The sequence below is a fragment of the Salvia splendens genome, chromosome 10 (assembly GCF_004379255.2).
Source record: "Salvia splendens isolate huo1 chromosome 10, SspV2, whole genome shotgun sequence".
NCBI lineage: Eukaryota > Viridiplantae > Streptophyta > Magnoliopsida > Lamiales > Lamiaceae > Salvia > Salvia splendens.
In genome coordinates this window covers 28,268,349-28,294,321 of record NC_056041.1, presented here as the reverse complement: position 1 = coordinate 28,294,321, position 25,973 = coordinate 28,268,349, and the positions used below count along the sequence as shown (strand labels likewise).

At 39.8% G+C, this 25,973-nt stretch overlaps 2 protein-coding genes across 3 annotated transcripts; one reads left to right on the top strand and one right to left on the bottom strand.

Annotated features, from left to right (window-relative positions):
- Positions 1 to 10,062: 10,062 nt before the first annotated feature.
- LOC121752866 lies at positions 10,063 to 11,367 on the bottom strand. The gene has a single exon (XM_042147957.1). The coding sequence runs from the start codon at positions 11,365 to 11,367 to the stop codon at positions 10,063 to 10,065; it is 1,305 nt and encodes a 434-aa protein (XP_042003891.1).
- Positions 11,368 to 18,990: 7,623 nt separating this feature from the next.
- LOC121753320 (3-oxoacyl-[acyl-carrier-protein] synthase 3 A, chloroplastic-like) lies at positions 18,991 to 23,885 on the top strand. Of its 2 annotated transcripts, none has more exons than XM_042148576.1 (8): positions 18,991 to 19,444; positions 19,984 to 20,142; positions 21,180 to 21,316; positions 21,581 to 21,686; positions 21,772 to 21,890; positions 22,886 to 22,950; positions 23,022 to 23,247; positions 23,416 to 23,885. In XM_042148576.1, the coding sequence occupies exons 1-8, from the start codon at positions 19,288 to 19,290 to the stop codon at positions 23,635 to 23,637; spliced, it is 1,191 nt and encodes a 396-aa protein (XP_042004510.1). In that variant the 5' UTR covers positions 18,991 to 19,287; the 3' UTR covers positions 23,638 to 23,885. The 2 variants fall into 2 exon arrangements, with proteins under 2 accessions (XP_042004510.1, XP_042004511.1); XM_042148577.1 differs by having other exon boundaries at positions 18,992 to 19,444; positions 19,994 to 20,142.
- The last annotated feature ends 2,088 nt before the right edge of the window (positions 23,886 to 25,973 follow it).

Sequence of the window (25,973 nt, the reverse complement as noted above, 5' to 3'; positions counted from 1 at the left end):
ACCAATTTGGGCTTCGGCGCCCCCAACCACTTCTGAAACATTACTATAAACAACAAGGGTTTCCCCCATAGCAAATTCTTCCAAAACAGGGGTTTCCCCCTCTGTAACTCCTACAGCCGCAGAAAGATCTATACCCACAGATGCATTCAGGGTTTCCATCTCAGCAAATATCACAGTGGCAATAACAGGATTTACCTCCTCAGTGACAGAACCTAACCTGGGTTTACTTACGGCCAATAACTCCAACCCCGTGGTCAGATCTGCTTCTTCTTTGCGAGTTTTTGCGGTGGTTGGTTCTTGAACAGTGACGGCTTCTTCTGGTACAGCGGGGGTGGGTTCTGCGGCAGCCACCGGTTTGGGTGTTGAAACCCCTGAAGTTTCCGGTTGTGATACGACAGATGTCGAAACGGCTGGTATAGATTTCCCCATTACCGCCGCGAACATGGCAAACGCCTCCATTGCCTTGTCTGGCCCCCCAAATTTTTGTAGTATATCCGCCATAAACGCCGCCGCACTTGAATCGGCGGATCCTGAAGTGTTTCCGGTACTCTGCTTGTTATCCATGAACAATTCTGTAGAAGTTTTGACAAAAAATTGGACAGAAATTTCTTTGATTAGGGTTAGAGAAAGAAAACCTAGAGAGAAATTTGGGGAATTTTGGATGTAGAGAGAGAGTGAGTAAGGAAAAATAAAAGGAGAACACGGTTATTAGCCGATAGGTATGGGAGAGGACAGTTTGCAGGCGGTTGCAGGCATGACGCTAGCGACTGTACGCCTCCCCATAAAGGTGTCCTTTAAAATTCGAACCGGTGCCAACTCCCTCCAAAATTTTACTTCTCAACTCCTTGCCCTAGTAAATTCCTTCTGCGAAACCATACTTAGGAAAAACATTAAACAAAAAAAACTGAAACGCCAGACTCCCCGTTTCTAGGATATGACAGTATCAAAAACATTCCTAAGGATTCTGGTATTTCAAAAATTTTTTTGGAAGATTATTATTATTGTTTTTCTGAGTTTGTTTGGGTTTTTCTTGATTTAAAGAAAGCGATTAAATATTTACAATTTATGTTCAAGTGTTCTCAAGATTTCCTGGGTCAGGGTATGGTAAAACTTCCTTGAATACTGGACCTAGGAGAGCTTTTAAGAACACTCACTTCCCAGACTGATTAGGCGAATTCAGGGAGTGCGCGTAATGGCATTTCGTCCACTACACGCATCTCCGAGTTATCCCGAAATACCTTTACCCTATGACCATTGACAAGAAAAGGAGTAGAGTTTGAAAAACTTCCCTGGATCTCTACTGCTCCATTTGCACGCGAACTCACAACAGTGTACGGCCCAATTCATTTGGATTTTAACTTACCGGGCATTAACTTGAGTCGGGACTGGAACAGGAGAACCTTCTGCCCAACTTGTAGTTCCTTGGTCCGGAGATTTTTATCATGCCACAACTTGGTCTTTTCCTTGTACCACATTGCTGACTCGTAAGACTCAAGTCGCAATTCTTCCAACTCCTGGAGCTGCAGTTTCCTCTCTCCCTCACAAGCTCGAGGATTCATATTAATCTCTTTGACCGCCCAGTACACCCTGTGCTCAATTTCCACCGGTAGGTGACACATCTTGCCGAATACTAACATGTAAGGAGACATTCCAATAGGTGTTTTATATGCTGTTCTGTATGCCCATAATGCATCATCAATTCTCTTGCTCCAGTCCTTCCTCGACGGATTCACCGTCTTTTCCAGGATCGCTTTGATTTCTCTGTTTGATATTTCTGCTTGGTCGTTGGACTGAGGATGGTATGGTGTCGAAAGGCGATGGTGAACTCCGTACTTTCTCATTAGAGCTTCAATAGTCCGGTTGCGGAAATGTGTCCCATTGTCAGATATTATAGCTCTGGGCACTCCGTACCTGTTGAAAATGTTAGCTCTAAGGAACTTCGCTACCTCTTTAGCTTCACACGATGTGGTTGCTTTTGCCTCTATCCACTTCAAAACATAATCCACTGCCACAAGTATGTAGGTGTTCTCGTATGAAGACGGAAATGGACCCATGAAGTCCATCCCCCAGACATCGAAGATCTCACATACAATTATGGAAACTTGTGGCATTTCGTCCCTCCTGGAGATTCCCTCGGTCTGTTGACACCTCACACAGTTCTGACAAAATTCAAAAGCATCCTTATTCAACGTAGGCCAGTAAAACCCACTGTCCAACACCTTCCTTGCGGTCTTCCTAGGTCCAAAGTGACCTCCACACGCTAGGGCATGGCAATGATTCAGCACATCCCTCTGTTCCCACTCCGGGATACACCTCCGGATTACTTGGTCGGCTCCCATTCACCACAAATACGGGTCATCCCAGAAATAGTACTTGGCCTCGCTCTTCAATTTCATCTTCTGTGCCCGGGAGATTACTTGGGAACTGAGCACCTCTCCAGTGACTAAGTAATTTGCCAGGTCCGCGAAACATGGCTCAGCATTTGTCTGACATTTCCCTTTCTCGGCATCCCCTGGACCTATTAATGCCATGAGCTTTTCCCAATTGATGGGTCTAGGAAATTCTTCCAGATAGTACAAATGTTCCTCGGGGAATGCATCTGGAATTGCTTCCTCGGTCTCCCCTTGAAAAATACGACTTAGGTGGTCAGCCACCTTGTTCTCAGTTCCTTTCTTGTCCTTAACTTCCCAATCAAATTCTTGTAAAAGTAATACCCAACGGATTAATCTTGGTTTAGACTCCTTCTTCGCCAGCAAGTACTTAATAGCTGCGTGGTCCGTGAAAACGATCACCTTCGACCCCAGCAAGTACGGGCGAAACTTCTCAAATGAGTATACCACCGCCAGCATTTCTTTTTCGGTGGTGTCATAATTCTTCTGAGCTTGATTCAGTGTTTTGGATGCATAAAAGATCACATAGCTTTTTCCATCAATTCTTTGACCTAACACCGCTCCCATGGCATAGTCGCTTGCGTCACACATAATTTCAAAGGGTAGATTCCAGTCGGGCGCTCTAATAATGGGGGCAGATATTAGTCTATCTTTCAACAACTGAAAAGCCTTTTTGCACTCCTCATCGAACACAAACTCCACATCGTTATGCAATAAGTGAGTGAGTGGTTGAGCAATCCTCGCGAAATCCTTTATAAACCTCCTATAAAATCCTGCATGCCCTAGGAATCCTCTCACCTCTTTCTGATTCGTCGGGTAAGGCAGTTTTGAGATGACATCGATTTTTGCTTGATCTACCTGTATGCCTCTTTCCGATACCACATGCCCTAGGACAAATCCTTCAGGAACCATAAAGTGGCATTTCTCGAAATTCAAAACCAAATGCTTTTCCTGGCACCTCCTCAGCACTATATCCAAACTTGCCAAACACGAGTCAAATGAATTCCCGTACACCGTGAAGTCATCCATAAAAATCTCAATGCAATCCTCTAGGAGATTCGAGAAAACACTCATCATACACCGCTGGAAAGTCCCTGGCGCATTGCAGAGACCAAACGGCATCCTCCTATAAGCATACGTTCCAAAGGGACACGTGAAAGTTGTCTTCTCTTGATCCTCGGGATTCACATAGATTTGAAAATACCCACTATATCCATCCAGGAAACAGAAATATTGCTTGCCCGCCAGCCTCTCCAACATCTGGTCAATGAAAGGTAACGGGAAGTGATCCTTCTTAGTAGCCTCGTTCAGCTTCCGGTAGTCAATACACATCCTCCACCCAGTAACAAGTCGAGTGGGGACCAATTCATTTTTATCGTTCTTAACTACCTGTATACCTGACTTCTTGGGTACCATATGTACGGGACTAACCCATTCACTGTCTGGTATGGAATATATGATTCCTAGGGATAGCAGCTTCAATACTTCCTTCAGCACTTCTTCCCTCATGTTCGGATTCAACTTGCGTTGCGGATCCCTACAGGCCTTTGCTCCTTCTTCTAAACGAATGTGATGCATGCACATATCTGGACTGATTCCAACCAAATCAGAGAGCGTCCACCCAATGGCTTTCTTGTTTCTCCTAATTACATTCAGCAGTTCCTCTTCTTGTCCCTCGGTCAAGCTGTTGTTAATAATCATCGGGAAGTTTTCGTTCTCCTCCAGATACGCATACTTGAGCCCAGGTGGAAGTGTTTTCAATTCTTTCTTGGGGACATCTTTTTCCTGGGGCAAGGGGTTTTGTTCTGTTGTCATTCCCTTCTTAGACTTAGTAGAACTGTCCATGCTCGCCACATAAGGTGTCTTCCTTGACCTAGCTAGCTCCGGACTTGAACAGAATTCCAGAATTGCTTCCGCTAGTTCCTCATCCGATAACTCACTTGTGTTCATCGCTTGACACCAACTGGCTACTACTCTATCAATGGCATGACTCATCTCAGAATTCTCGATCTGTTCCTGCATTAACTCTGTCTCAAGATATTCCTGGACCAAGGGGTTAATAACATCTATAGAATGCAAATTTTCAATGTCAAGAGGTCTTTTCATTGCCTCATCTATGCTGAATGTATATTTCTCCCCATTGTAATCAAGGCAGATAGTACCGTCAAAAACATCAATGATAGTTTTAGCGGTACGCAGGAAAGGTCTTCCTAGAAGTACTCCGCCAGACTCTGCAGACTCATTATCACTCATCCTAATCACATGGAAATCAGCTGGGTACAAGAAATCATGTACCTTCACTATCACATTCTCAAGCACTCCTTCAGGACAAATGCATGACCTGTCTGCCAATTGGATCACAACTTTCGTGTCCACCATGCCTACCCCTAACTTCTTGTATATAGACAGTGGTAACACATTTATCGACGCACCTAAATCACACATAGCATGCTCAATTTTCACATCACCAATAGTGATGGGTAAGGTAAACATACCTGGATCATTGCATTTCGAAGGCATCCTCCGCTTCTGAATTACTGCCGAGACATTCTCGCCTATCAAAATTTTCCCACTGGGTCTAGCCTTTCCAGCTATAAATTCCTTGATGAACTTGCTAAACACCGGCAATTTCAAGGCCTGTAGGAATGGTAGATTAATTACTAGTTTCCCAAAAATGTCCATGAAATCCACCGGCTCTTCCTTCTTCTTCTTGGCTTCCCCCCGGTTTGGGAAAGGCTTCAGTCGTTTTCCTGCTCCTGGAGAGCCTTCGGCTGAGAATTCTCCAGTCTCCTCCCTTACTGCCTCGTTCTCAAACACTGGCTCTGGATCGAGGAAGAATGGTTCAGTTGACTTAGGCAAGGGTTTCTCCAAATCTCCTATCTTAAGGTCATCCTTGACCAAGGAACGTTCTCCTTCCGAGTCCCTAGATCTAGGAATTGTATCATCTTCCTTACCTTCCTTGGGGCTTATCGCTTCCTTCGTTCTTACCATTGGCTCATCATATGCCTTCCCGGATCTCAAGGTAACCTGACTTATATTCGCCCTATCTGGTGGCCTTACGGAGGCGGGAATCTTTCCCTCATTTCCCCTCATATCACTCAAAGAAGTGGCTATCTGGGACAATTGTTTAGCCAGCATATCCATGGCTGCCTTTTGCTCCTGTTGAGCATCTTGAAGCTTGTGCACTACGTCATTGTTCGATTGCAGGTTGCTTTGCATATGTTGCTGTGAACTGACGAGGTCGTGCACCATATCATCGATACTCTTTGGTGACTTTCGTGGTTGACTGGACCCTGGCCCTATACTCAAAGTCGGTCCACTCGCTTGATTCTGACGAGCGTTCCCTTGATTATTCTGATTTCTGTTTCCCCAGCTTGAGTGGTCTCCTTGGTTCCGATTGATCCAGCTGCCCTGCCCCTCTTGATTCCTTCCTGACCAGTTACCTTGCCTTTCGGGCTGAGGTGCAAACTGCTGACTTTGTTGTGGTGCTGGCTGATTCTGCTCATTGTCCTCCAAGGTGCATCTCTCTGTCTTCCTGGATTCCAGCTCCCATCGGGATTCCAACTACCCATTGCACTGACCTGGGCCTGATAATCTCCTTCCTGGGTCCCGTAATATTGCTGAATTTGACTATCTCCTGGACCAGGAGATTTCTCCTTCCCTTGTGAAGTCAGTGGATTCGTCTTCTCAATCGCGTTCAAAAGAGCCTTCTCGAGGAATTCATTAAGTCCTTTGACTCAGGAGTCGCTCCTTCGTAAAACAGAGAGTAGGTCTCTGCCTCTATCATTCGGTGGTTCGGGCATGCATCTAACAACCCCTTAAATCTCGACCAGTACTGACTCAAGGATTCGTCGTAATCCTGCTTACACTCTAATATTTCTTTCTTTAGTGCATTCGTCTTGTTGGATGGGAAGAAATAATCTAGAAACTCCAATTTGAAATCCCTCCATGTGCGGATAGAATCCGGGGGCAACCTTAATAACCACGTGTTAGCTTCCCCCTTCAAGGTAAACGGAATCGCACGTAGGCGATGATCCTCCTCTGTTGCATCATTCGGCCTCTTCTAAATACCACACAACTTACTGAATTCATTTAAGAACTCATACGGACACTCATTTCTACACCCAGAGAACGTCGGCAAGATGCCGAGCACGTTTGTCTTGATCTCAATAGTTCTTTGTCGCGGATTCATCACAATGGCTTGTGCTGGCTCTCCATCTAAGTGGGCAGTGAGAGAGCCGATCTCTGGATCTGGATCTACTACCTGCGCCATGACTACTTCCTCTGCTTCCCCTGTTTCTGACTCTGTTTCTAATTCGGGTGGGGACTCTGGATCTTCACGTCCTGACGACGTCCAAGATTCGTCGCTAGTGAATTCACTCGGAAACGGATCTCTTGTGGTGAACCCTGATCTGGTGGTCACAGTAGAGGCTGTGTCCTTAACCCGCCAATTAAACTGGCCGTGTTTCCTCCCAGACGAGTTGCTCCGGTAGGTAGATCCTGAGCCTCTGCTCATAAACTACAAACAAAAGAGAAAGAAAACAAGTAAAAATTATTTACACCACAGACTCTGAACACTAACACTAAGCACGCCCTCCATCCCCGGCAACGGCGCCATTTGAAGTGGGACAAGTCGGATCATGTCTTCGTGTGCTTACAGGGAAAACTATGCAAGTGCTTGGTCAAGACACCGCGCTTCTTAAATCCGCTGGATCACTAGGTCCAGGAACTCAAGGAACACAGAGTGTTTTTGTCGTTGGACACACTCGACTTCCCTTCAAAAATTAAATCCCTCAACCCGAATACTATGGATTAGTATAGGGAAGTGGGGTCGATCCCACGAAGATGGAGTCGTGAAGTAGTGCTTAGAGACTCTGGAAACAAGCGGCTGCTGCCACGCAAAAGGGTTGAGGTTTAAACTACCACTAGACCTAGGCACGGAAATTAAATGCTAGACCTGAGACACAGAACACTTATAAAATCAGACATCAACGCCGAAAGAAACAATTACTCACTAGACCGTGTAAATGACTGACTAAATATGACTAGGCAGAGAGAATTAAAAAGTGGGGACCATGACATTCAAATAAGGTAAGTACGGAAAAAGCTGCAACTAACAAACTCATGCAATTTCCTAACCAACTCAGACGCGTAAATGAAGAAAATAGAGCATACTCCTAGATTCGAACAGAATATAGAAATCGGGACGCCGTAAACTTGCTACGAATCGAACGTACGTCAGATCTACATAAACTAGGCGAAATGAAATGAAAACACGTAGGCTAGGAATCAACACGGCTCAGATTCACGTCGAAGGCTTAATCCACTCCGGATCCAAGCCATCCGAACTCAACACCCAGCAAAATCAACTCCATAACTCCGATTCTCACAGATCTGCTCAGATCAACTCCAAATCCCAACAATCACAGACAGCCTTACAACATCAGCAAGTTAAAAACCCGATTCATCCACAAACAAACTCCATTCTCCCAGATCCAACCACGAACCTGCAATAATCCAGAAAACAACCTCGAAAACAACCAACTCCAACAATCCAACTCAGAATTCAAGTAACATAATCAACAAACAAAGATCAACACAATCGGCATAAGCTAAAACGAAACTTGCATAAAAACAGAGAAATATCCAGAAAACAAAGAGGTCCGAGCTTCGAACAGCGAAGCTCGGCGAATTCAGCAGAAACGAAAACGGAAAAATAAATTGTTTCTTCGCCCTAAAGAAGGACGGTGTTACGACCAGATCGAAATGTATGAAAACTAGAGGTGAACCCCAAGTACGCCCTGAATCTCCCCACGAAAGAACCCAAGTGTGTGAAAAAGTGAACTAAGCTACAAGCTGTTCTCGAGGTCTCCAACCGAGCAGATCCCTCCAGCGTGCATGCTTCTCCCTTTTATAGACGCGGACATAACCTTCTAGAGTCTTCGTAGAAATCTCTATTCTACCCTTCAACTCCGAGGCTTCCTCCGTCGAGCAATTTTCCGCATAATGTCCACTCTTTCGCCTTCTTCCTAGGTCCACGCAACTGTCTCCCTCCTTTGCTGGACGTGGCGAAAATCTTCACACACCTGGCTTAAAACGTGTGTTAGACCCAGAAATTTCACGAATTACAGCCCTAGACCTATGCATGAAATTAGCCTTATCACCGCCCAAGAAAGGGGTCATCTTCTTTGAGACGAAGGAATAATATTTAGGAAGTTTTCGAAATGTTTACTTAAATTCAAATATGATTAAATACTAACTTTTAAAAAAATATGATATTTATTAGGAGTGACACTTGATAGATTTATATTGCAAAATAAATAATACTCTCTCTGTCTATGTTAATAGAGTCATTTTTCTATTTTAGAAAGTTCTTACATAGTCGAGTCATTTCTGTTTTTGGCAAAAAGTAATTATCTTTCTTACTTTATTCTCTCTACATCTTTCTTACTTTATTCCTCACCCACTTAACACACTATTCTTAATCTCTATACCGAAAAGAAATGCATCTATTAACAAGGAACGAAGGGAGTAATGCAAAGTCAATTATATTTTTGGGGTATAAAATACAGTATATCAGGATCAAAGTTCAAACGAATCATTTGTATAAATATATAATGAAGTCTTTAAGATGAAAAAATGTATTTAGTGTAATATGGCCTTTAAAATAAGCAATAGGGACTATATAATGTTATTCAAAATGGATAACACAAAATAAGCCAATATCTTTTTTTATAAATAAAAGGCTCAAATCAAAAGATGGTGAGCAAGAGTTCAACAACAACACCCCAACAAAAGTATAAACCAACCAAGACCAACGAAAAAACCAAGTACCAATGCTAAACCGCCAAAAGCAAAAACAAGCATATAACCACGCCCAAAGCTCACACCTCTAGCAACTAACCACCAAGCAAGCAATGCTAACAAAGCTTTACACAAACCGATGGCAAGACAAACCTCTTTAGTGATCTTTGATTGCAACCTTAACCTTATGCATGATGTTAGTCCATCTTCTAACCCGACTCAACTCCTCATATATTGCTCCGGAAACTCTGGACACCATCCTTTAGCCCACGAACCAAGTCTCCACAGTAAGAGTCTCTTCTAAGTTTCCCAACTTGGGACAATCTTCTCGAAAACCATTTATATAAGCCAATATCTAAATCTGCTATTTCTCAAACAAAGTATTCCCATGTCCTATAAAAATAGGGAAAATTTTCTTTTCCGTCCGTCTCATAGAAATAGCTCATTTCCATTTATTGAAAGAACTCATTGCATATATACATCAATTTATTTACAACTTATACCATTAGAGTCCACCATTAAACATTTATAATAACATGGGTCCCACTATCCACTAACACTATTTTAATTTTTAACTATCAGTCTCCTTTTTCTCTCTTATTTTATCAGTTGTGCATTATTTCTCATGCCATCCCAAATGTCCCTATTTTTATGGGACGGTGGTAGTCCAGAAAAAAAATGAGCTCCCCATTCTTCCACTACAACAAAAAGCAGTTAGGGACATTTTTAGTATGTTATTAAGGACGCTAATCTGTATGTATAATTATACCACCAACGCTTTATAAAGTGTACTGAAGGTTGGTGTCTCAACAAAATTTGGAGATACAAATAGAAGTGTCCTAAAAACCAAAATTTTAAGATAATTTATCTAGGGACACTTTCTTTTGCATCCTAAATTATAATTATTTAATAATTCTTCCTCCAAATACTCCTGTACCAAGGGCTCAGTCACATCTATGGAGTATACGTTTTCCCCGTCAGCTGGCTTTTTCATGGCTTCATCAATATTGAACGTATACTGCTCTCCCTGGAAATCCAGGCTTATCGTCCCATTTCGGACGTCTATAATAGTGCTGGCTGTTGACAGGAACGGTCGTCCTAGTAGGACTCCACTCGACTCCTTTGTCGCGGGTTCCGTCATTTTGATCACAAAAAAATCAGCTGGGTATCGAAAGTTATTAACCTTAACAATCACGTCTTCCAGAATCCCCTCTGGGTGAATACACGATCTGTCAGCCAACTGTATCATTATGTCAGTGTCGACGAGCTTGGCCGCTCCTAACTTCCGATAGATGGAGTATGGCAGAACGTTGATTGATGCCCCTAAGTCACACATCGCGTGCTCCACCTGGATGTCTCCGATAGAAATAAGGAGTGTGAACATTCTAGGATCAGTTTTCTTGGAGGGGAGGTCGCTTCTCTGGATTACGGCAGAGACGTTCTCGTCTGTAATTAGTCTCCCTTCCTCATTGACCTTCCCTGCCAGGTAGTCTTTAATGAACTTACTGATCGGGGGCATTTTTAACGCCGTCAAGAGCGGTACCTTCACATCCACGTCCTTGAACATACTTGCCACATCGATTGTGGCATCCCTTTTCCTTGTCACCATTCCACGGTACGAATAAGGCTTAACCCTTTCAGTTTCTTCCTTCTGACTTTCTTCTGAGGCCTCACCTCCCACCTTCTCCTTGCCCTTTTCTTTTACTTGATCCACTCTACTAGATCCTCCCTCTCCCTCACGGCTTTGTCTGGAACCAATTGCTGGAGATATCGCATGATGGCTGGGGCTTTGGTAGACTTTTCCCGACCTCAAGGATACTTCACTAATATTCTCGTGACCAGGTGGTTGTATAGTGGCTTCATTCCCCTTCAACTCGCCCAGCGACTCTGCAACTTGAGAGAGTTGTTTCGTCAGCATTTCCAACGCCGCCCGCTGCTCTTTCTGAGCCTCCTGGATTTCCCGCATCGCATCATTTGGATGGTGCGGTACCAACATATCTCCATGGCCTTCATTGGGGTGTCGGTTGTATCTTTGATTCGGCGGTCCCCCACTATAGTTGGGCTGCGGGTAGTCAGATTGCCCGTAGTGTTCTTGCTGATATCGCGGCTGGTTGTACTGTTGATTTCCAGGGTGGTGATTTCCCCGTAGGTGTGGTGGGATGTACATGACCATCTGGTTGTTCAGCTACCTTCCCTGGTTGCTAAACTGAGGGCCTTGCTGTCTGTACCCCCAGTTTCCCTCCGGTTGTCTGCTTGACCAGTTGGGTTGTCCTCCACTGGACCAGTTTCCTTGAGGTACGTTCTGTATTCTGTTTCTTCCAGAGTTTGGTCTATCCTGGATCTGTGCGGGCCAGTTGGGTTGCCCTTCAGAGGGTTGTACTTGCTGGGTTAATAACTGGAGCGGTTGGCCTTGATTCTGATCAGTCCATCGAAAATTAGGGTGGTCCCTCCATGGAGCATCTCTCTGCTTCCCCTGGATCCAGTTTCCATTTGCGTTCCAGTAGGCAACGACATTTGCTTGGGCCTGCGGCTCTACCTCAGGGGGAAACTCGCAATAGTAGTAGTGATGCTCTTCTGGTGGTGACGACAGCGGCACATACTGTGGCTCTTTTGGTGTAGGTGGTGGAGGTGTCCTGGCTTTCTCTACTGCCTCTAGCAATTTTTTTTCCAGCTGCTCAAATCGAGCCTCCAACTTTTCATCGTTCCGTGCCTCTGCCACGTGCTCTGCTCCTCTCCTATACTGCCCTCGAGATGTCTCATACGACTGCTTGGCCTCAATAAGCCTCTCCAGGATATTTTTAGCTTGGCTAAATGCGGTTTTCGAGAAGTCCCCTTGAGTTGCGAGGTTGAGGTCGTTCTTGCTATCCACAGTGAGTCCACTGTAGAAAACAGAGTAGACTTCCTTCTCCTCCATTTTGTGGCTGGGGCATGCTTGAAGCAAACCTTGGAATCTGTCCCAATACTGGCCGAGGGTCTCGTCGTACTCCTGCTTAGCCTTTGTAATCTCCCTTTTCAGGGCACTTGTCTTCGATGCTGGGAAGAAGCGATCGAGAAATATCATGCGGAACTCAGCCCATGTCCTGATGGAACCTTCTGGCAGCCTTGACAGCCAGACACCTGCATCGCCCTTCAAAACGAAGGGAATAGCCTTAAGCTTGTAATCTTCGGATGTGGATCCAGCCGGCACGGGCTGAATGTCACAGTATCGGCAGAATTCCTCCAGAAGAGCATACGGACACTCCTTCGAAAGACCGAAGAAGTGGGACAAAACGGCCAGTACTCCCGATTTGATCGCGATGGTCCGCATCCTAGGAGTAGCGGCAATGGCATGTGTAGGCTCCCTGTTGTCATGAGCGTGTAAAGAACCGATTCCAGAGTCATTGTCGGCGAGGGCCATCTTTGCTCCTGCTTGTTCAGGTGGTGGAGGTTGTGTATTTTGCTCGGCGGCTGCTGCTGCTTCTAATGCGGCTCGGTAACGAGTGGTGACAACTACGGCTTCTTAGACTCTCCAATGAGCGTTAGTCTCTCTGTATAGAAAGGGATGATTCCAGTGTCCACCACGTTGGTACCTTCTCATCAACAGTGAAAAACAAAAAATGAGAAAACAAGGAAATAAAACTATATACACCTATGCACTAAGCATAAACATAAACTAACACCATGCTTCCCCGGCAACGACGCCATTTTGGAAGGAGGCTTGGAAAGAGACGAAAACGTAACTAGAATGCGGATCAAGTTATATGGAATGATAACCGAACCGGTCGGATCAGTTAGCAAATGTTGTTGCCACTTAATCACTGCAGTCTTGCTCCCGCTCTTCCTTCCTTACCAAAGTAATTTGTAAACTCCCAATTTTGCATAACTTTAACAGTAAAGCGGCAAGTTCGGGGTCGATCCCATAAAGAAGTTGGTGTGTCGAGTGTGTGAGTAGTGAACAGGGGGGTTGGCTGCTACCACGCTTTAACTTGGGAGTTTTAACTACTGTTTTTACTCTAGCCATAATTAAACTAGCTAGCTTGATCAACGGAACTTTAACTACTGGGTCAAGTGAATTGCAGGTGATAGCGGAAAGGTAAATGCGCGGATTAAAAGCGAAAATAACTTTGATTAAACTAAAACTGAGTACAGCGTGAAATTTAAACTAAGCTAACACTTCGGAAACTAAGAAAGCGGTAAAAACTGAGATGAATCTCAGCGGGAGACTTAAGATAACGCTAACAGAAATGAGTATTCTGCAACGCTCCATTTGGTCGCCCTTTTAACTAAGCTATCTGGAGAGCTAAACTAAGCTAGAGAACTAAACTAAACTAGAGAGCTGAACTAAACTAGATAACTAAGCTAAGCTAAACTAGACGGAAAGTAAAGAGTCAGATCCTCCCTTTGTGATGGCACACCCTCTATTTATAAGCTCGATTCGGCCTCCAGCTGGATAACGATCTTGACAGGGAATATTCACTCATGCTGAAAATGAGCGACTCATTGATTGCTACGTGCCCTTTCTTCTAGAATGACGACGCTTTTGAGTAACAGATTCCTGACTCAGCTCCGTCCTTGCGTCTCATAAGCTAGCACGTGTCCCCTTCTAGAACGCCGTCCTTGATAACAGAATGGTGCGCCATATCCAGCTCATTTCCTCACGTGTTCTTCTTCTAGAGGCCAGCGGTCCCCGCCTAACTGCTTGATCACTCCCCCCTGATCAACTCCCCCGATTCTTGGCCTTTTATCGCCTTTTGTACTTGCTTTATCAGTTCGGCCTTGCTGCCTTGGTCAAGTGGCATTTCTGCACATTTAACACTTGTTTTGCGCGATAAACCGATCAAGTAGCATACATTTTACCCTTAAACCGATGCATGAAATGAGCCTTATCAGGATGTAAGGGTGCAAAACGTCTACTGACATTTTCTAAGGCACTGATGGGAGCCTATGTCTCCCGACGAACAGGAGACCGACGGGTACAAAATTTCCTCCCGACATTTCCCACGGCACAAATGTGTCTCATACGTCTCCCGACATTTCCTAAGGGACTGACGTGTGCCAAATGTCTTCCGACATATTCTAGGGCACTAACGGAAGCGAAATGTCTCCCACGTCTTCCGACGTTTTGAAGACGCGAACGGGTGAGAAATGTCTCCCGACATTTCCCATGCCACGGACGGGAGTGGTATGTCCCTCATGTCTCCCGACGAACGGGAGACGTCTCTTGAGACCAATGGGACACGCCCAACGACCCTATCCATGAGGACGACGGGAGACGTCCCGTAGGACTTCCCTGTCATTGACCATTCACGAGGTCTCTCCCCCACATTGGAGTCAGTTGTGTTGATCCCAACGGCATCAACTCTCGTGTTGGACCCGACGGTCCCAACACTCAATCCATTAGAGGATTCTATGAAGCCACTAAACGTGGAACAACTAGTTCTCGTGTTGGCCCCTAAGGCACCAACACACGTGTTGATCCCGAAGGCCTCAACACTTGATCCATTGGAGGATCTCACGGAACCACTAACAGTGGAACCGTCATTTAGCGTGTTGGCCCGAAGGCCCCAACACCCGTGTTGACCCCGAAGGGCCCAACACCCGATCTGATCAAGGATCCTACGAAACCACTTAGTATGGAACCATCGGTGCCACTCAAGGTGGATGTACCAATTGACCCAAATGGGTTAGTAAGCGCTCAAAGCGCTTGGGTAATCAAGGGTAATGATGTGGACTCGAAGGGAGTCGTGGTCATGGTGGGGACCCAGCGGGGAACAGTGGGCATGTCGGTGTTGGAGTCGGGGAAAGCGGCGATGGTGAACATAGCAACGGGATCCATCTCTATGCTATGATATTAGTTTCGAAAGTTTTAGATTCAATTTAAAGTTCAAACTCCTTCTTCAACGACAAGTATATCTCGTCTTGCGATTGTTGGTTGAAATGACTGTGATACAAAGATATACTAATCGGGCGTAATATATCCCAATGAAGAATGGAGAAATTAAACGGAAAGGCAAATACTATTATGACAACCTTGGTTTTATCTAATCCCTTGGTTTTATCTCATAGCTCCTTTATAACTCACAATTGTGACAACCTTTAATTCATAATTTCTCACTCACCGGGAATCGGTTTAGAGAAAATGAATATACCACGGTCATCTACTCCGAAAGTATATCGTCGCTATTGCATTTAATTTTATAAAATTAAATATCTCGTAACATTTATTATTGGTCAAAGTCCATTGACCAAATACAATTCCAACAAGATTGAGTTGTGATCCTTTGAAATGAATGACTCGGGAGATTTTTATATCACATGAATATATTCTTAGTTTGGAAGTGTGGTGTCAAATTATATGAATGAATTAAATCAATCCAATCAGTAAAAATTTTTAGCTTAGGTTTAAATAATGCAAAATAAATTAATATATCAAGTTAAGAAGAACATATGTTTTTTGGAAAAAGAGAACCCGCAATTATAGCAATGATCCCTAATAAAACAAAAAAAAAACTAATGTCAAGTGCCAAGCGAAGACGCCATGAATTCTTTATTTCTTTATAACGAGAGTTTTATCACACATATAGCAGCAAAAATAAATAAATAAATAAATTAATTAATTAAAAAAAACTTTTGTAAGTACTTTAGCCATTTAGTGTCTGAATGGGTAAATGACCCAATTAATGACTAATTACTAGGCAGACTATATGGTTGCAGTACAAGGTAAACAAAAAGACATTAATATAAGTTGGTAAATATATTAAACGTCATTTATATTATGACAAATCATATGATTTTTTTTACGCCTTATGTACTTGGAAAATGCGAGGTAGTAGTTAAATCAACATTAGCTCAAACTAAGTTTAAAATTATAATTCTGATATAAATTTAATCAGCGTGGTATCGTGTGTGGTAAAATTTTCCATTGATATCAAATATCTCCACTTTCGATAGAAAATAGTGTACTAGTTTGGAAAATTATATCAATTTTTTTTATTGAAACCACACCTTTAATGTGTTTTCAGAATTTGTTTCACTATGTATTTGTTGATTATCGAACAAGACAAACAGAATACACAAGTAAAATTATAAACAATTTGGCATATATGTGTTTATACATTAATCATTTTGACTAAAAACATGAGCTAAAACAATAAAATTAAACCATGAGGTGAACAATTTAGTGCCAAGTTATGAGTTATGACCATTTACAAAGATCCATTAATGATTCATTTTAAATTTAATGAGGATTTAATTAGGCTAATAATAAATCAACTAAAATGTGTAGGTATCTAATTAGACTTAACTCATCTTGCCATTAATTATTTCTCAATTGAAATGATTAGATATTGATTTTTAAACAAAGCATTCACAGAAAGGAGGATCTACTCCTTCTACTCCTCCATCAAATCCAACGCACCAAGTAAGGTGCACCACAATCATTGTGAATGGGTTGGGTAAATGGTCGGTTCACTGAACCGACTTATCAGTTGATCGACCACAAAAAATTGTCGAAAAACTAACTGGAATCGAACCGAACTCTTATTCGGTTACTTCACTAATCGACTCGATTAGAACTGATCGGTTACAGTATTAATCGAATTAGACTGAAATAAAATTTTAATTCCAACAAAAAAATAATACTCATAATAGATTAAGACCAATTTAATCCATTAAGTTTTCACCTGATAATTGAGTGCTTGATTTTCAGTTTTTAATCCAACAAAAGTTTTTAAAAGGCATAATCAAGTGCTTGATTTTCATGATGTTCAATTGTTCATATTTCATCTTGCAATATTTGAGAAAAATACTTCATCCGTCCGTCATGTATAGTCTCATTTTGATCCGGCGCGAGTTTTAAAAATTGTTTGACTTTGCGAAAAAAATGGAAAAATGAGGTAGTGGAATATGAACTCCACTTATATATATATATATATATATATATATATATATATATATATATATATATATGTTTTATAATAAAATGTGAGTGTAATGGGTAGTTGAATGGTGGGTCAACCTATCTAAAATGGAAAAAAAAACAAATGAGACTTTAAATCACGGACACCCCAAAATGGCAAAATGAGACTTTAAATCGGGGACCTAACAAATAATTTATAACTAATTTTATATTGAAATTATAATTGAAACTAAAATTAAATTTAATTGCAATTATTGGTTAGAACCGATAACCAACTCTATTTAAAACATAAAACCGAAACCGACCGGAACACTGTTAATTTCGGTTATCGATTAACTGATAACCAATGAGGAACCGTTTACCCAACCCTAATTGTGATAAATCTAAGGTGTCGAGAGTAACCCCACAATAATGTTACCCAAAATCGACTCCAACACGATTTAGTCAAACAAATTGGTAAGACTTTGGTCGTGTTGATGCATTAACTAGAATTTCGATTATAGTATAACTTTCAGTTTTCAATAATACTCCATCCGTCCACCAATACAAGGCCAATTTTGATTGGGCAAGGGTTTTAAAAAAAGTAGTAGAAAGTGAGTGGAAAATGTTAGTGGAAGGTAAGTCCTTCCTTTATATACTCTGTTTTATAATGAAATGTGAGTGAAATAAAATTAGTGGAATGTGATGTCCATTACTAAAAGTAGTAAGAAAGTAAATGCGACATTTATTGGTAGACTAGGAGAGTACGTGATTGTACCTTATATAATTTTAGTTTTATTAACTTTCAAAATTTTAATAAGTTGCATCTTTAATGAATACATAATAAATACTACTATAACAAATAAGATGTGCATAAAAATTTCAAAAATGAGATCATGAACAGTGAAGAGAGAAGAAAGAAATGTTGGTGTTACTTGTTAAGTTCTGATCGTGGTAAGACTGGTTGTGACCAATGAACTCTAGTTTTGATTTTATGTTAAAAATCGTGGTAATAAAATTTGGTGACTCGTCATTCGTATGTTTCAATAAAAACACTCACTTTCTATTTTGATATAATTCAAAGAATATGACTTATTTATAAAAATATAAGTACTTGTATATTTTATTCTCTTCCTAGTTAGCAAATACGTATCTGTTCATTAAAAGTAATTTTTTTAACCACACATATTTTAATGCAAAATTAATAAAAAAAAGTATATTAGTAAAAAATAAGTTACACCTCGTTAGAGAGAAAGAAATTATCTTAAATAAAAATAATTTATTTTTAGTGGAAGGACAGCTTATATTTTTAAAGGATTGAGAGAATAAAAAAATATTATAAAAAAATTGTATTGTTCAAAATGAGAGGTTGGGTCTTACACACGAGCAAACACGTAGTTGGAAAAAGGGCTCAAGACTCTTCTAAGACATAGTAAGATAAAACATTTTAAGTAAGATAAAACATTTTTCTTAAATAAGATAATATATTTACATTTTTGGACATAATAAAAAATCTTTTTCTCTTCAATTAATGCACACAACTATTATTTCTCCTCACAATTAAAATATTCAATTCTCTATCTCTCTCCATTCAATATTTACACAATTTTTTCTATTTTCAATTAAACATATTAACCAACAACTCCTGAAACCTCGTGACAACTAAGAAATGTGTCGTCTTAATTAGGGCAGAGGATATAATAATTTGTATTGATAGTATAATATTATTAGATTTTTAGTACTTCTTTCGTCCCATAAGAGTATGCGTTATTTTCTTTTTAATCCGTCCTAAAAATATGCACTTTTTTTAATTTTGGAAGTTCTTTTATCTAAAATGAGGTGAGACTCATTATCCATTAATAATATTTGTAATTATATTTTATTTGTACCTCTTCTACCGCTTTGTGATTATCAAAAGCCAAGGCGAAGGCGAAGGCGAAGGAGTGAACCCTGGCGACGTGGCAACGATTTCAGAAATGGATGCAGAGGAATCAACACATTCCTATATGTTAAGTATCACGTGCATTTGCATGCTCTGTACTGTACTGTGATAGAAAAGAGGGAAATAATTTCATTTCGCATTGGGATTTCCATCATTTCACTCTCCGGTTGTTGTCTCCGCCCACTTCATTCTCCCCTCCCCCAATTCAACTCCTCCCTTTCCCCTTTCTTACTTATCAGACAATAATTGATTATTTTTTCCTACGATAATGGCCAATGCATCTGGGCTGTTTACTCCGGCGCCGCCCAGGACTTGCTCGCCATGTACACCCATTTATCGATCTGCTTTTTCCTTCTCTCCGACACCGAGAATACTGTGCTCCAGCATTGCTCACCGCGCTGAGAAGCTCCCCCCTTCTCATCAAGCTCAGATGTGAGTCTGATTTTTCTTCATTCCTTCCGCATAATTTAGCTATTTACCTTTTATTGATCAACTAGAAATTCTTATGTTCAAATTGTTAATTTTTCTGGCTGCGATATTAATCAAAACCACAATATGCTCCTTAATCTAAAATGTGTTGGAATGTATTACTGTTTTGACTGTATTTAACGCAAGCAGAGAATCAGTTTGGAATATACTCCTAGTTTGTGATGTTGAACTCATTAGTTGCTTAGCCTCTAAATCCTGGCATCTGCATTTCTAACAACTGAAGCTCCTCTGTTGCAATTGAATGTGGATTTGATTAGTTCCTAAATCAGTTGCAGTCTTTTGTGAATTGGTGATGCATTTCATTGTGTCTCTATTACTAATAAGTACTTTGCTTCAGCTAACTTATAAGTAAGCCCATGGGATACCACGCTGACCATCTTTTCATGCAAATTAGTTTAATTTCTTTATCTTTGCCAGTATCCTAATTTCTACAATCTGTTCTACATGATTATTTAATTTGAATTTTTATAATAAAAAACTAGATTTGTATAGGGTCGATAGCAGAGGCTGCAAGTTAGTTGGATGTGGCTCTGCAGTACCAAGTCTTCAGATATCTAATGATGATCTATCCAAAATTGTTGATACTAATGATGAATGGATATCAGTACGAACTGGAATTAGAAATCGAAGAATACTTACTGGTAAGTCTTTCCTTGCAGTTAATGATGGCGTTTGTTTATATAATTTAAACGTGATGTTTGGTGCACTCTTACTGTATCCGAATACTAGCTCAGTGTTAGCCATGATTAAAAATATCAAACCAATATGCTTTGTGATTTATTTTTTCCTAGTGGATTGGTGTTGGTTCTAGCTTCTAGGGTTACTTCTTGTGAATTCTTCACCTTGTATAATCGGATATCGGTTTTCTTCCCCTACCCCGCTCTCTTCTGCAACTATTATAAGCTAAGGAATGGCCTTGTTGTACAGTCTTGATCCTCTGCTTTTGATACTTCTGACCTCCAAGGAGGCCATATTTTCTATTCAGGGTTACATTTGTATTGTATTTTAGAGTATCTGGTGCAATAGCTGGGCACTGGAACTATGTTGAATGGATGATAATGACAAGCCATAAAAATGATTATTGAAATTTTATCTTCTTTGCTTCCCCCTTCTTGTTTTCACTATATTTAACGCTTTTCCTGTTTCCTTTTAACTAAGAAGACAATCATTTTCAGCGACATTATTTTAGTGTAGTTGCATATATTACAAATACAGTCTTTGAATTGCGTCCCTGCATAAAGTGATTATTAGCTTGTTCTCATATTCTCCAAAGAAAAGGCAAATACTATTATGCAAGTCTGTATCCTTGTGTCTTGCACATGTTGCTGAGTCTGTTCTTACCAACTTGTTCAGAACCCTTGGAGAGTTTCCAAGTTTCAAGGGTTCATACTGTATCCTTATTTGATCAAGTTTTTGTGATGTTATTTCAATCTAATGGAAGCAGATTCTAAACTCAGTTTGCTCTATAAAGGTCTAATATCCTGGTGTTATTGTTTGCTTTAATGCTATAGCCTTTTTATGGGTTTTAAGATGTTGGGAGCATGCATGCGACATTTACATTTACATTAACAATCTAGTTCCTCGTAAGCCAATATCTAGTTAAAGTGTAATATTGTCAAACATGTCATAGAATTAGATATCAAACTTGGGTTTATGTTAAGTTATGATGATGTTGCAGGAAAAGATAGTTTAACTGATCTGGCGACAGAGGCTGCAAGGAAAGCTCTCCAGATGGCAGAAGTTGATCCTGAAGAGGTGGACCTTGTGCTAATGTGTACTTCAACTCCAGAGGATTTATTTGGTAGTGCTCCACAGGTTTGTGTTTGTGTTGCTTATCGACTTATAGTATAGTACACCTTTAACAGTTGCATTCTACAGAATTTTTTCTCAACAGTCATTATGTTATAAATCAAAATAAGAGCTGGTTGTCTGGCCCTTCATTCAAATTTTTATAAAGCTCTTAATAACTTTGGGCCTTTTCACACCAGATGCAAAAAAAGTTATTTCATTTCTGACTGGTTCTTCTTGTATTTGTCCCTAATAGTACAGAATTCAGATAATTTCTTTTAATTGTTTCAGATTCAGAAAGCCCTTGGATGTAAACACAATCCATTAGCTTATGACATTACTGCTGCCTGTAGTGGTTTTGTGCTGGGCCTCGTTTCAGCTGCTTGTTATATTAAAGGTCAAAACTCAATCATTGGGCTGCAAAGGGCATTTCACAATCCTTTTAACTATCTCTGTAGTAGCTTGACATACTTGTTGTTCAGGGGGTGGATTCAAAAATGTTCTGGTGATTGGTGCTGATGCTCTGTCTCGCTATGTTGATTGGAATGACAGAGGATCCTGCATTCTCTTTGGTGATGCTGCAGGTGCTGTACTAATGCAGGTATTGTTTTATATATTTGAATTTAGTTATTGCAATTCTTTGAATTATTTCGTTCGTTAGTTTTCTGTAGTATATATGTCTTCAAATTGGCGTTAACATATGGGTGACAGATCTAATCTAACATGAAAATGCAACCTGACACCTAACACCAGGGTTGGGTTGGGGTTTGGTTCAAATTCAAAATGAGGTAACACAAGTGATTTTGGGTTTATCTAGAATTGACATACATAGATTACCTATTTATTGTTGGTATTGTTTCAAATTGAATTAAATCCCTTACTGATATTTTATAATGTCGACATTTCAAACAACCCAAAGAACACATGGATTATTTGGGTTAGGATCATGTTACATAGTAGGGTTAACATAGACATTTCTCCCATTGGATTTGAGTCAAATTCTTCGTAATTTGGGTTTCTCAACCCAACATTAAGTATGAACCAACCTGATCTGCCACTCGTACATTTGCAGTCAGTCATCCACTAACTTCTTATCCCACCTTAGTACCGGCTGCTCACTAGGATAATCACTTTATTTTCCCATATACACCAGGACATGGTGGTTCTTTATTCTGATGGTTTTGCCCTTTGGTGAAGCTTCATCTTGTTGTAACGCTTCTTGCCTGGTTTTCCTTTATATTGAGAATCATAAGACAATTCAAGGTGAATGAGTAACATGGGAGTGGTTTGAGCAAAAGACTCTTACTTTGTTCCATATGATATTACTGTTCCTCCTTTGTCTCAGATTTTCACTATATGGAACTGTCACATGATAATAGATTACTATATAAAGTATGCAATTAAAGGAGACCCAATGAAAAGACTTTCACTGTCTGTTTCTGATAAATGCAGTAAAATTCCTTACACTAATCCTGGCCATGCGGCTGCTGATGTACTTTTGTATCTTGAAATCTCTGTGCACTGCAAAAATTAACTACAAACTAGAGGTAAATATATTTATTGTGAGTAAGGTCTGTTAATTATTGTGTGCTACAGGCCTGCGACAGTGATGAGGACGGCTTATTTTCGTTCGACATGCATAGTGATGGGGAAGGGCAAAGGTATTTTTGATCATTTAATCAAAATAAGCTAACTTACATCAGAACTAACACAAGTTTTATTTTATTTCCAGACACTTGAACGCCAAAATGAAGGAAAGGGAGAAAGAACATCATGAACTAGGTACAAATGGTTCACTCTTGGGACTTCTACCGAGAGGCAGCTCATACTCATGTATCCAGATGAATGGTAAAGAGGTGTTCCGCTTTGCAGTTCGTGTTGTTCCACACTCCATCGAGTTAGCCCTGGCAAAGGCAGGACTAACCCGGTCGAGTATAGACTGGTTGCTTCTTCATCAGGTATCCAATCTCCTAGGGATGTTTACATCGGGTTACAAATTTGGTTTACGATTCACTATTTGATGGATTACATGACCAAACAAGCTTAAAATTGTTTGATCCGCTAAAGAATGTGGTGGAATCGCCTATATTATATCCCGTATAACGCGTGAAGCACTTTGTTTGCAGGCGAACCAAAGGATCATCGATGCAGTAGCAACACGTCTAGAACTCTCTTCGGAGCGTGTGATATCAAACTTGGCGAACTATGGGAACACGAGCGCAGCATCGATTCCATTAGCGTTGGACGAGGCCGTTCGAAGTGGTAAGGTGCAGGCTGGTCATACTATAGCCGCTGCTGGGTTCGGAGCTGGGCTTACATGGGGCTCTGCTATCATAAGATGGGGATGAATCAATGCATTTCATTCAGCAATTTTGTGACACTGTAATTTCAGTCTACTCTTCTCCCATTCCAGTTGTATAACCACACAATCTTCTTCCAAACTCCCATCGTCTCTCTTTTCTGTTTTTGCTCTTAGAATTCAATCAGTAATAATATTTATTCTTTTTTCTTTTCACATGTATGACCTGAAAATTGGTTCTCACTGGTATTGTTTTTCACTGATAGTGGTTTAGTGGAATTGCTTTAAACCATCTAACTGCAAGATGTGTTGTTTTGAGTGTTTCAGAGCTCTCTGGAGTACTTTTTAAAAAAATTATTCAAAATATTTCTTAAGAATGTTGCATATGGAATTTTAAATACTGCACCGTTCACGAAAAATAGTTTTATTTTGTCATTTTGAGATGTCCACCAAAAATAGTCACATTTCTAAAAATGGAAAATTTCTCTCATACTTTTCCATTTTTACTCATCTTTCTCATACTTTCCTACTTTTTCTTTATTTAAATCTTCTTAACTTTTCCTCCATTCTCTTTTAAGTACTTTACTAATTTCTTATTAAAATTCGTACTGTCCATAAGTAAGATTATATTTTATGGAAAGAGGAGGGAGTGCAAACAAATTTTCTTTACGAGCTCATTGCTGAATACAACCTCTTATTTTATTTATTTTGAATTTATGTTGTATTAATTTATTTGGAGAGTAAAATCTTGTTTGATATTCACTCTGTCCCATAAAAATATGTGTACTTTCTATTTTTGAAAAGTTATCCCAATTTATTACCCCTCTACATCAACTTATTTATAATTTATACCATCATTAAACACTACTAATAATTTTGGTCTCACTATCCGCTAACATTACTTTAACTACCATTCTCCTCATCTCTATTACTTTACTGATTTTATCTTAATTCTTGTACCATATCAATTGCCCTTATTTTTATGGAAGGTGGAGAATAGTTTTATGGTTAGTAGTATCATAATTTTTATCTTAATTTTGTTCTCATTTTCTTTAATCTTATAACATGGCTAGTTTTCCTCACATTTTGCCCTCCAAAGTTCAAAATGTGTCTAAACGAGCTTTAAAAAAGGATATCGATTGAGATTATATTTAGGATCCATTTGGTTTTACTGATGAGATCAAAAGTGTAAAATAGTGTAAAAAGCATTGGTTTATGATGATATTTGGTATGCGAGACCCATGTTTAGATAGGAGTTACAAAGATAAAATTACCCTTAAACTTTTATATTCTTTAGAAAAATTAGAAATAAGATTGGTGATATAATTAACTAATTAAGTAATACTATATGAATGAAGTCAAACCATGTCTATCTATCTATATATAAAAGTCAAGTTTTGGGCATTCTTTTGAAATATTTATATGTTTTGTCCTCATTCTGAAATATTTATAAGTTATGGACCAATTTGAATATTTAAGGAATAAATTTAAATATTTATAAGAAATTCGCATGAATATTTATTTATATATTTTAATGAGCATTTGACTAAACCTTAAAGCACTATACAATGAGAAACCGATGGTTACAAATCTTTAAATATGATAATGAGCATTTAACAAATTTTGTAACATCTATTGTCTTAATTTTATATTTCATGATGTTTTAATTTCATGATCTCTCATGTCCTAATTTTGTGCCTATAAAAGGCATAGAGTTGTGGATGAATTACAAACTAACAAAAACATTCTTCATTCTCTGTCAAGCTCTCAACATTTTATTGCACATTTTAGGAACATTGTTTTGCTCGATTTTTGGAGCCCATCAAGTTCATAGGTGCCTAGCGGGTTTGAGATGTTATATACGTTAGGAGGAAGTCGTTTCATCTTTGGGGGTGATACGTCAATCCGAGAGCACTAACTGTAATGTAATGTAATTTATCTTGCGGAAAGATGGTTTTTCTTGACTAATTTTCATTGTAATTTCCATTTCATTTATTCTTGTTTTTTTTTCCTTTGGTTACAATAGTTAGAGTACCGCGTGTATAGTTCGAGAATTTTATCCCAATATTTCTTTCAATTCTTAGCGAGAGAAGAATTGTAACATCCTTAACTCGAAACATGAATAATATTTATCGTTCATCTTTACACAATTAATTATTTTTGTATATTTCAAATAAAATAAAATAGTCTGCTACCAAATTTTAATTAACTAATAATACTATTGTTGAAATTATGATTTTGCACTTAATTGTAATGGGATACAACTGATTTTATATGTAGAATCTAATTATCTTATCTGTAGGTGATCATGTTGAGTAAAATATATACTCCATATTAGGTATATTTTTACAAAAAGAAAATTTGTAGTATTGATAAAAAATAATA

Excerpts from the sequence above, each read along its gene's own strand:
- LOC121752866 (XM_042147957.1), bottom strand. The coding sequence starts at position 11,367 with ATGGTCATGTACATCCCACCACACCTACGGGGAAATCACCACCCTGGA.
- LOC121753320 (XM_042148576.1), top strand. The coding sequence starts at position 19,288 with ATGCATCTGGGCTGTTTACTCCGGCGCCGCCCAGGACTTGCTCGCCAT. Across the intron at positions 22,951-23,021 it reads AGTGATGGGGAAGGGCAAAG|ACACTTGAACGCCAAAATGA; the intron begins GTATTTTTGATC and ends TTTTATTTCCAG. Across the intron at positions 23,248-23,415 it reads ACTGGTTGCTTCTTCATCAG|GCGAACCAAAGGATCATCGA; the intron begins GTATCCAATCTC and ends CTTTGTTTGCAG.